We start from the raw sequence: 11,547 nt of genomic DNA, 5'->3' as shown, positions 1-11,547 counted from the left end.
TATTTTTCTCATTAAATAAAATGATGAGTTCATGTGTTGCTTTTGAAAATAAACATAGAGAAGAACAAGGAGGCTGGGTAAAATCAGCTCCTGCCCATACTTAACTTTAGAGTTATCTTTTCACACTGCCTTTGGGCACTTAAATACTGTACTGTATTATCTCTGAGGTAGAACCAAAAAAAAAAAAAAAAGGAAAAAGAAAATGGCAAAAACATTCAAATAAAAAGGGAAAATGGGAAAGAAATGTGGCAAAAACATTCAAATAAAAAGGGAAAATGGGAAAGAAAGCTGTGCCAGATTTCTTTTGATGGGATTATCATCAAGCTTTGCAATCTTCTTTGACACAGAGCTGGGAAATGGTCTTTTTAATCCGAAGGGCGGTTAGACGTGCGGCCCCGTTGGCATACCAGCACTCACGCATTATCCTCCCCATGACTCTGAGTGACTTTAAAAGAGAGAAAAACATCAAACAATTATCTACGTACACAAACTAAGTATAAAAGAAGCAAAATCACAAACCCAGTGATTACTTTTAAACTTGATGAAAAACCATAGATTTGAAACAATACAAGGATACTGAGATCAATCAATTGTTAAAACTTCTCTCAAACCTCCAAAATATTAACTACATAGAGATTAACTACATAGAGATTAACTTAATTGAAAATTCAACCCATTGGTGTCTGAGATTGTGTCTGAATAGCTCTTTCAAAATTCTCCAAGCAGAGACATGAAAAACATGAAGGGCTATAGAAAGGGAAGGGAAATTCCCTGCATCTTGACCTGAGTGGGTAGTAAACACATGTGGGTATATATGAAAAGGATGCATCATGCTCTTGACTAAAGCTTATGTTTTTTATTATATATTTAAACTACACCACAATAAAAATAATGCTTCAAGTATAAATATAAAAAATGTTAATTTTAAAATTCAGCATAAATAAACTGATAAAGAAAGAAGATAAATACTTAGATAGGGAACAACACAAAAGCACAAAACCAGAGAGTGACAGAAATCACTAAAGCAGGTAGATGCTCTGGTAGCATCTTTAGATTTTGTGGTCTGGATTAGAATTTCAGAATTGGTGGTACATGTGTGAAAGACAGGAAACTCAGCCTAAAGAAAACAAAAAATGTCAAAGATGCTTAAAGCCCCAAAATTAAGGATGAGTTTATTCTAGAAAAGAAGTTTGTAAAAGAAATTGCTGAAGTCTTGGCTTCTGAAGAAAAAAATTAAGCCCATAATTGTAAATAGTGTGGTGAAGCTGAGCTCGTAGTGAAAATCCAAAATACCTGAGGAAGTGACTTACTATCAACAGAGCCAACTGAGACAATAACCAACAAAAGAGAACCATAAGTCAGATGTTATAATTAATGGTATAAAGTAACTATATAAAATATGGTTTGGAGGGCTGGGGATTTAACTCAGTGGTTCTGCTGCTTGCCTTGCAAGTGCAAGGATCTGAGTTTGATCCCAAGTACCAAAATAAATAAATAAATAAATGGTTTGAAAAAAAATTCCAAATATGAGTAAAAACCAAAAATATTTTGAAAGTACCAATAAAATTTTTTGATATGAAAAAATTAACAAAAAATTGCCCAATCAATGAGTCAAACAGCAGATTAGATGCATTGAAGACAAAGAACTAGATGATAATTCTGAGAGATAAAGCATACAAATATGATCAAATAAAAAAACTAGCTAAATAGAATAAAAGGTTAATGTGAATTCAATGCATTGTCCAAAAATGAGCATTAGAGACAATGAGAAGAGAAACTATTTAAATAGATAATATTGCAGAATTTTCAGAACTGAAAAATAACACAGGCTCTTAGAATTAGCAAGGTTAAAATCCACTCAGAGAAACTGCAAAACACTAAAGACACAGAGAAGTTCTTAAAAGTAATCAGAAATAAAATATAAATACAAACACAAATTGGTAACTTTCTGACATCTCAACAGCAATAACGGAAGTCAGAGGACCGTGGAATAGTAACTTTAAGGTATTTATAGAAAATAACCATTAATCCCAATTTGTATACATAAATTAGTTCAAGATTGAGGACAAAATTAAGACATTTTTGGACAAGCCAAACTGGAAAAACTTAAAACCACTAGGTTGTCACCAAGTGGGAAAAGAAAAACTTTTTAAGGATGCATATCAGAAAGTCAGAAAATTATTTTAGAAGAAAGGCCTGAAAGAAGAAATATTGAGCCAAGAAAATGATAATATCTAATACAATGGGTTAACCTAAAATAATATATAAATAAATTACTAGAAAACTGCATGTATAAATCATAAGCAAAATTGATTGCGCATAAGACTATGTGGGGTATATGGTACAAATGCATGATTGGTTTAACAGTGGTAATCTATAAATGCATTTGTTCCATTAAAAGACTAAAGCAGAAGTCACATAACATCACCTCATCAACAGGGACAAAGCCTTTATTAAAACCAAACTCAAGTTTTATTCAATTTAATTTTTTACAATAGCAAAATAAATTTTGAAATGAATTATACTTATATATACAAATATATATACACTCATAAATACACATATATATATTGATATATATCACATACCATATTCAAAAGTGAAAAATTAAAAGTTTTAAGGAGGAAAACAAGGATACCCACTAGATAAGATAACTATAAAACAAAGAAATACAAAGATTTACCTTGTATAAAAAGTTCAGAAATATGAAAAGAGGAAAAAAGATTTGGAAAAGGAGGAAAAGGCACTGATATAGCAGTTCCAGTACTGGGATAACAACAACAAAAAAAAATAGGGAAATTGGGTTCAAATTTCAGTAGGTTAGCATTAGGAATTAGCTACAGATTGTAAGGATGACGAAAGCTGGAATTGGAATTGTCTATGTGGTATAAACACTGACTACCCATCGAACTTTCCATAACAACTCGCGATCCCTTGCTTAGCTAGGACCGTGTGACTGGCTCTGGTCCGAAGCATGAACATAAATAATGTCCCCTGTGCCAAAGCATTAGGGAGCTGTGTGTCCCCTCTCTGCATCCTCTGTCCCCTCTCTCCTGACCTTGAGACCTGGGAACTGTGCAGGAAGACTCACACCCCGGATCAGTGAGCCCCCTCAATGTGAACAGAGACCATCCGTAGTGGAACATTGCCCATCTATAGCGGGCTCATTGTGAGCAAGATAGGAAGCCTTATTGTATAAATTCACCAGGATTTTGGGAAGGAAGCATTTGTTATGGATACATACTGCTAAAGGGAATAAAATAATTCTGATGACTTATATGGAATGAATTGGAGAGTTAAAAAAGTACTACACGGTCTCTGAAAATTCTCCCTGATACTCATCTGAAAAATATAACAGATAGAAAGAACACCCATAGGAACATAGCTTAGGACTGAAAACAAACCCGAATCAAAACACAAAAGAAAAACCACGAAGCCTTACTTCACAGCTTTGCCACTGGTTTGGGATACTTGGTCGAAACTTCTGGTCACAAACAACTTTCCTCATTTCCTCTATTGAGGGATCAGAAGGCACCATATCATAATAAGGCAACTGGTACTCATCAACAGTTCCTGTAAGATATTTGCATAATAAGTATCCCTGAGTAAATAATGAACAAAGATATCCACCTAACAATATTATTTAGGCACAAGTGATGCTCTAGGAAGTCAGGTTTATTAAAGTAATGTACTATAAAGATGAAGAATTCAATTTAAAGCACTCAAATGACTAGTTATGTAAAGTTATGAAACTTTGAAATTTTACATTGTGAAAATATAAAAATTTATGTAATGTATCATGCATAATATATAACATTTATAATACGATTTTACCACTTCACAAAATTATATATTTTCTACTATTAAATTGCATAAATTTTTATACTTACATAAAATTCATTTATAATTCAAAAATAACAGCTAAATTCTAATCAAATTTATAGCACAACCTCATTGTTCTGTGAAGTCTGTTTCTTCATCAAATAATTTTTTCAAAGCAAAACAAGTTTATCTTTCTAAAAAAACTTAAAGCAATTTTTTAAAGCATGAATTTCTCACATTTAGATTTTAAAGCTACTATATCTGAGAATCTCCAGGATCATCAGAGGAGAGGTAATTGAACATGGACAATTCAACATGAGGGTGGAAGTTTTCAGTTTCAAATCCAAAGACCAAGCCAAGCTTAAATTTCACAATATTACTTGAATACCAAGGACTTCCTTATAAAGTTTTTAAATTAAGTATAGTCCTTTTAATTAATATATCTAAGGACAAAAACCTCAAAGCAAATCTAGACTGAAAGTATTAATATGAAATTTTTACAATGGTGTAAGAAATCTTGGTACGTACCAAGCATTGCCTTAAGCCCTTTGTGCATTTTAGCTTATTCCTCCAAACCACCAACTAAAGCATGAACCATAGCATCTCTACTTTCTGGGTGAGAACCTGAGATGAGGAGTGTCGTGAGTGTGCTGCCGAACACAGGGCAGGTCTGGATTTAGACCCGGGTTCAGAGACCACAACGTTTGTGTGTTCTACCCTGGGACTTTACATTCCTGAATGTTTGATTACCTCACCAGTGAATAAAAGAAAAAAAGGCTGGTTTCTAATTCACGTGTAATTTAACCTCATAAGTTTTTTAAACATCTGCAAGGTTTTAAAAAATGAGATTGATGTCATACAAAATGCAAAAAAAAAAAAAAAAGACAGTGGCTTAATAATGAGTTTTTATTGAAGGTTTACCATAAGCAGGCACTGTATTGAAAAATTCATATAATTGGGTAATCAAATATTCAAAGCCCAAGGGGTAAGTTTCATGATTACCTTTATTTTATTATTGAAATGTTTCGTTAGTACATACATAACACATCTCAGGTCCTTCTTTCATCTGTTTTGCTTTCCCTCCCTCCCTCCGACCTCCCTCCACTTCTTGATCCTCTTTCTTTTCTAGGGCCCAGTTTTTATTGGGTTTACCATAAGCAGGCACTGTATTGAAAAATTCATATAATTGGGTAATCAAATATTCAAAGCCCAAGGGGTAAGTTTCATGATTACCTTTATTTTATTATTGAAATGTTTCGTTAGTACATACATAACACATCTCAGGTCCTTCTTTCATCTGTTTTGCTTTCCCTCCCTCCCTCCGACCTCCCTCCACTTCTTGATCCTCTTTCTTTTCTAGGGCCCGTATGCGGAACATAACGTTTGCATTCATTGTGTAGAGCTGGTACCCAAATTCAACACATCTTGATTTCTTTATTTTAAAGGTGAGGAACTGAGATTTAAGTTGCTAACAATCTCATTCAAGACAGTGCTAAATCAAGACTTCATCTTGAGTCTGTCTCACTTGAAAGTGGAAATTCTAAACCATTTCCTATCTTTAATTTTTTCTCCACCAATGAAGCACTTTCAACAGATTGTATTTGTAGAGCCTTGTCCTCTCAGTTTCTTGTGTCATTGCTAATTTCTAAATTCCTGGGAGCAGTGGAGACAGAAAGATTGTTTTTGTTCCTCTCTTTCTACTTCATCCCTCCACATTTGTCAGGGGGAAAACAGAATGTAACAGCCCAGGAAACAGAATATTCCAAGTTCTGTGGCTTTGGTAAGTCTTTTGACTTCTCCTTTCTCTCTCTTTCTTCACTAGTATATTTTTGGAGTACACAATAAATAAATTCCCCATGGGGAATTGGTACACATACATATCACATCTTGATTCTTGTTACTTTCCCTTTCCCTCCCCTCCCTACCATCTACCCTCATCCCCAAGACTAACTTCTTCAGGATATAAAGATACAAGCTAACTACACAAAAACTCAAATAAGAGTACCTACCAAACATCAGTATAGAACTCAGAATATCAGAACTGCCACCCTATCTAAACAAGGCATTGTAAAAACTTCATTAGGATTTTGCCACTAGAAACATATCAACAAAAAAAATTCTCCTAGATATTTAGAAATGATTCAATACTGTGGTTAGAAAAAAAAAAAGAAAAGCACATATTCAGAATATCAAGCCAAAGTAGATACAAATAGTGTTTCCAAAACCTTACCTCCAATTGAACACCTCCGGGCTATTTCCCAGTAAACCAGACCTAGAGAATAGATGTCAGCTCGTTTGAAGGACTCGAAGATATTCACATTCATTGTATCATCAAGCATTTCAGGAGCCATGTACCTTCAAAAGCACGCACACCTCAGATTCTCAAGTAACTTTATAGCAGTCCGATAAAACACAATATTAATAAATCCCATGATAAAATATAAATTAAAATAGTTTTCATCAATTTTAAAGGTCAATCTGGGAACTCAATAGGAGCATAAAATTGAATAAGACAAATAATATACTGTAGTTATTGACCCACCAATGAATAGAGGTGATTCCATTCAGGGTTGTAGGTACAATAAGCCCTGCCCCTGAAAATCACAACACTGAAGAAAATTAAATCTTTCAACAAGAGAAGAGAAAGTCAATCTCCAGCAAAATGTGTTGGTGGGAAAGGTGCTCCAGGGCAGCGTGTGCTTTGAGAGTCACAGCAGCCCAACCCTTCAACACCATGGTGGGCAGCATTTTATGAATTCCTTCTGTGAAGACGCTATTTTATTTTATTTTTATAGGTAAATATATTAACATTTTGTTTCATTTTACTATCTTTTGTGCAAATATATCATAATACTTAACAAGTTAATTTTAATTATGTTTACTAAACATATATTTATGTATTAAGTGTTATGATTATATATATTTATATATATATATAAAATGATTGCATTCATCAGATGGAACTTATTCCTGTACATGATATACCTTAATTCTTATTTTTCTCTCATTCCCTACCCTCCCTTCAACCCCTTCCCCTCTTAACTTACAAAAGTTTTGTTTCTATTTTATCTTTCTTTTAGCTTTTTTTCCCCTTTCGCCTTCCTTCCTCTTCCCCTTCCCCCTCCCTAGTGACCCTGCCCATTTGAACTTTTTCTTCCTATTTCACAATATCTATAATATATCTGGGTCCTTTTTTTATACTTTCAATTCCTCACACCAGAGAAATGACACAATATTTACATGTGTGTCCAGTTTATTTCACTTATGACTATAGTCCCTAGGTGCTTCTATTTAGCTATAAATGTCTCAAGTTTATTCTCCTTTATGCCTGAGTACTTCTCCATTGTATATAAGAAAAATCTTCTTTATCCATTCTTCCATTGATGGGCATCTGGGTTATTTCCAAGATTTAGCCATTACAAACTATGCTGCTATAAACATGGTTGTGCATATACCACTGTGGTATGATGCTTTTAATTATTTCAGGAAGATACTGAGAATGGGGAGGGAGAGCTGGGTCAAATGGATCCTCTACTCCTGCTTTTTGGGGGAATCTCCATACTGATTTCTACAGTGGAAATCTATACTCCCACCAACAGTGGTGAAGGGTTCCTTTTCCACACAGCCTTGCTAACATTTATTATTGGTTGATTTACTGATAATAGCCATGTTTTGTGGAGTGAGATGGAACAGATTAAAACATTCAGATGCAACTCCTAACATATTCAGATACCTTATCTTGGACAAAAGAGCCACTGAAAGCAAGATAGCCTATTTAATAAATGATGCTGGAAAAACCTGACTTTACATGTGTGTAAGACTAAAACTAGAACCCTATCTCTCACCATTCACTAAACTAAAATCAGAATGGCTCAAAGATCTAAATATTAAAACAGAAACACTAAATCTACTGGAAGAGAGAATAGGGTAGAACTCTTAAAGACCTATGTGTAGGCAAATACTTCATGAACAAAACCCTGATGACATCGGAAATACTGCAAAGAATCAACAACTGGGATCATCTTATTAAAAAGCTTTTGTATAGCAAAAGAAATCATCAACAGAGTGAAAAGACAACGCACAGAGTGGAAAAATCTTTTAGCCAATTGGTCCTCAGCTAAAGGGCTAATATCTACAAGACATAATGAATTTTTTAAAAATGAGACCATCCCCAATCCAAAACTGAGCATCTGAGATGAATACATACTTCTTAAATGAGAAAGTACATGTGGCAAATAAATATATGAAAAATGTTCAACATCACTGGACATTCGAGAGATGTAAATTAAAACAAGGCTGAGATTCCAACTCCAGAAAAGATTATTTTAGGACATATTGTGCCAAAAATATTATAGCCTCTTTGAACAGGACTAAATGGAAGAGATCTTTAGTCCCCTAGACCTGTCTGAGGCTGGATGTCCTAGGAAGATTTGGGATATTTCTCAGAAAATGAAGATGCAACACCTTCCAATCTCTTTAAAATGCAGTAACTCCTCTAAAAAATCCAGCATTCAAACCTTCCCTTAGGATCCCTGATGGGACAAGGCAGGTGAACAAGGTAAGGTTTGTTTTTATTGGAACAAAAAGAAAGATCCCTGTAGGGCTGCCCAGTCTGAATAATCTGCCCTGAAATGTTCCTATAACCTCATTAAAGTCTCAGGGAAGCAAGTGAAGGACCTACAGGCACAGTCCTGAAGTCTCAAATCTGGTTTAGAGGCCAACAGAAATAGTTAAGAAATCTTCTACTGTGAAGGACCTTTAACAGCTTCAGAAAAATATTTTGGCATAAAGAATGAGAAATTAGAGTCATTCACAGGAAAATGAATACATTTTGAGGATATGCTCCTAAGTGAAATAAATAAGTCACACATGTGTAAATACTGAATAGTTTCTCTGGTGTGAAAAACTAAAATAGTACATAAGATCCTAATGGAATAATAAACAATGTGAAATAGGAAGGAAGGGGCTAAAGGTGTAGGAAAACTGGGAAGGGTAGGGGAAAGGGAATAAGGGAAAATAAAAATGAAAATAAAGTGTTTATAAATGGGAAGGGGAGGAGGGGGTGAAAGGAGGTCATGGACAAGGGGAAAAAATTAGAAGCAAGACTTGTCATGTAAAGGTACAAGATCCCAATAATGAATGTAACTGTACTGCATACCTAGAATATACCAATAAACTCAATAAAAAGAAAAAACAAAGAAAAACATTTTGGTTGTTGCTTATCTCAAGATGGAAAACCCTGGAATTATGCCAAAGTCCCACAAAATTTACAGTGGCAGATGAAGAAATGGAAGCATTCGGACCATGTGGCCCCCTCCTGGCTATAAGAAAAACACCCGAAGTCCCACTAATAAGGAGAGAGTCCTAATACGTGTGCATGATTCTCCATTATGTCATTCTTATTCTTCACTTTCAGAAACTCTGTCTTTGAAAGTGGGAGTTATATCCAAACTCTTATTATCTTAATACTTATCACTTTGAGGAACTTAAGGATAAATACAAGTATGGGAGATCCAAAAATTTTGTCTTTAAATACAGAAATTTATTTAAATGTTTATTTAAATATTTATTTAAATAATTTTACTTAACAATATTTACTTAAATAATATTTACTTAAATATTTACTTAAACATTTAAATAGCCTTTTTTGTATGAGAGATCTTTATTAAAGATCTTACATTCTTATCTTATCTTACATTCCTCCCTTTTTTATTTGTTATGACCTGGGGAAGAGGAGCTAAGTATCTCTCTTCTGTAGCTACTTCCTGCTGAAAAGGGGCAGGTGTGGGGTGATGAGGGGCCAAAGGAGGTATTTTTCTATTGAGTTTATTGGTACATTTTAGGTATATAGTACAGTTACATTTATCATTGGCATCTTGTACCTTTATGTGACAGGTCTTGGTTCTCACTTTTCCCCTTGTCCCTGCCCTCCCTTCACCCCCTCCTCCCCTCCCCATTTACAAACACTTTATTTCCATCTTTTCATTTTCTCATATTTTTTTCTTTTCCCTTATTAACTTTCCCCTACCCTTTCCCTACACCTTTAGCCCCTTTCTTCCTATTTTACATTGGCAATTATCTCATTAGGATCTTATGTATTACTATAGTTTTTCACACTATAAATATTGAAAGAATATAATAGCACATAAATTATTTATTAAAGTTCCTTACCTGTCTATTCCAATATATAAATTTTCTATCTGTTGTTTAGTACATGAACAAGTAGCAGCAACCAGAGTTTCAGATAATTTACGAAAGACAAAGATTTTGGAGGAGCTGTACATTGCTGAGTACTTTTTTTCTTTTAATTTTTATTTTTTATTAGCAAATTTTTGCATTACATACTGATTACATTCTTTGTGGGAAGTTGCTACTTGTATATAACACATCTTAATTTTTTTCATCCCCTTTTCCTCCCTACCACTTTCTCTCGATCTCCTTCCCAGTTAAAAAAAATTATGTCCCTTTCTCCTATTATCCTTTATTTGTTCTTTATTTGTATTTTGGGTTTCTCATATAATAGAAACTATGTGAGATTAAACCTAGACCCCTATCTTTCACCATACATTAAACTAAAATCCAATTGGATTAAAGATTTAAATATTAAAATAGAAACAATAAACTTGTTGGAAGACAGGTTAGGTAGAACCCTTGAAGATATAGGCATAGGAAAAGACGTTATGAACAAATCTTCCATAGCATAGGAACTAACACAAAGAATCAACAACTGGGATCTCATCTTTTTTAAAAGCTTCTTCACTGCAAGAGAAACCAGCAACAGAGCTAAGAGACAACCTACAACGTGGGAAAAAAAATTTACCAGCTGTTCCTCAGACAAAGGTCTACTATCCAAAATACATAAAGAACTAAAAAGATCAGGTCCCCCAAATATAAAGGCCCAATTCAAAAATGGGCATCTGAAATGAAAATACATTTTTTAGACAAAGAAGTAAAAGCAGCAAATAAACATATGAAAAAATGTTCAATATCACTGGTCATTCAAGAGATGCAGATGAAAACAACACTGAGATTCCATCTCACCCCGGAAAGAATAGCTGCTATCAAGAAATCAACCTATAACGAATGCTGGCAGGGCTGTGGGCATAAAGGAACATTTCTCCATTGTTGATGGGAGTGTACACTCGTACAACCACTGTGAAAATCAATATGGAGATAACTCAAACAACTAGGATTAGAGGTTCCATTTGACCCAGCTATCCCTCTGCAGGGTATCTTTGCCAATGAATTATACCACAGTAATATATGCTCACCCATGTTTATAGCAGCACAGTTTGTAATAGCTAAAACTTGGAAACAGCCTAATTGCCCATCAACTGGAGATTGCATAAAGAAGATGTGTTTTTTTATAAATAGAGTAATACTGAGCAATAATGAATGAGAAATAGAGACATTTATTCCTAAGTGGATGTGAATTGAGGCCATACTCTTAGGTGCAATTAATAGGACATATATATGTAAATACCATATAGTTCCTCTGATATGATAAACTAAAAGTGTAAATAAGGATCAAAATGCATAATTGAGGGAAAGCTGCTGGATTGGATTTAAAATCCCCCTCCTCCTGCTGGGCCAGATCTATGGGTTCTTGGAACCACGCCTTTTCCTGAGGGCACCATTTCTCCTGACCCAGAGCCAGGAGGGTAGCTGAGCTGGAGGGTACCCTGAGCACCACCACTCCCCACCCCACCCACCCCCACCACCAGT

General features: G+C 34.5%; 1 protein-coding gene across 1 annotated transcript in view; it reads right to left on the bottom strand.

Annotated features, from left to right (window-relative positions):
* Positions 1 to 264: 264 nt before the first annotated feature.
* The window catches only part of Acvr1c (activin A receptor type 1C), an 82,212-nt gene continuing 70,929 nt past the window's right edge, over positions 265 to 11,547 (bottom strand). The window contains exons 7-9 of the mRNA XM_010606777.2: positions 6,053 to 6,177; positions 3,443 to 3,573; positions 265 to 445 (exon numbers count right to left, since the gene is read on the bottom strand). Of these exons, the coding sequence (XP_010605079.1) occupies positions 320 to 445; positions 3,443 to 3,573; positions 6,053 to 6,177 (382 nt within the window). The 3' untranslated portion in view covers positions 265 to 319. The remainder of the gene's footprint in view (positions 446 to 3,442; positions 3,574 to 6,052; positions 6,178 to 11,547) is intronic.

This window comes from Fukomys damarensis, unplaced genomic scaffold (genome assembly GCF_012274545.1).
Source record: "Fukomys damarensis isolate Sample0158 unplaced genomic scaffold, DMR_v1.0_HiC HiC_scaffold_26, whole genome shotgun sequence".
Taxonomy (NCBI): Eukaryota; Metazoa; Chordata; class Mammalia; order Rodentia; family Bathyergidae; genus Fukomys; species Fukomys damarensis.
The sequence above is the reverse complement of the archived record's forward strand: the minus strand, read 5'-3'. Positions and strand labels throughout refer to the sequence as shown.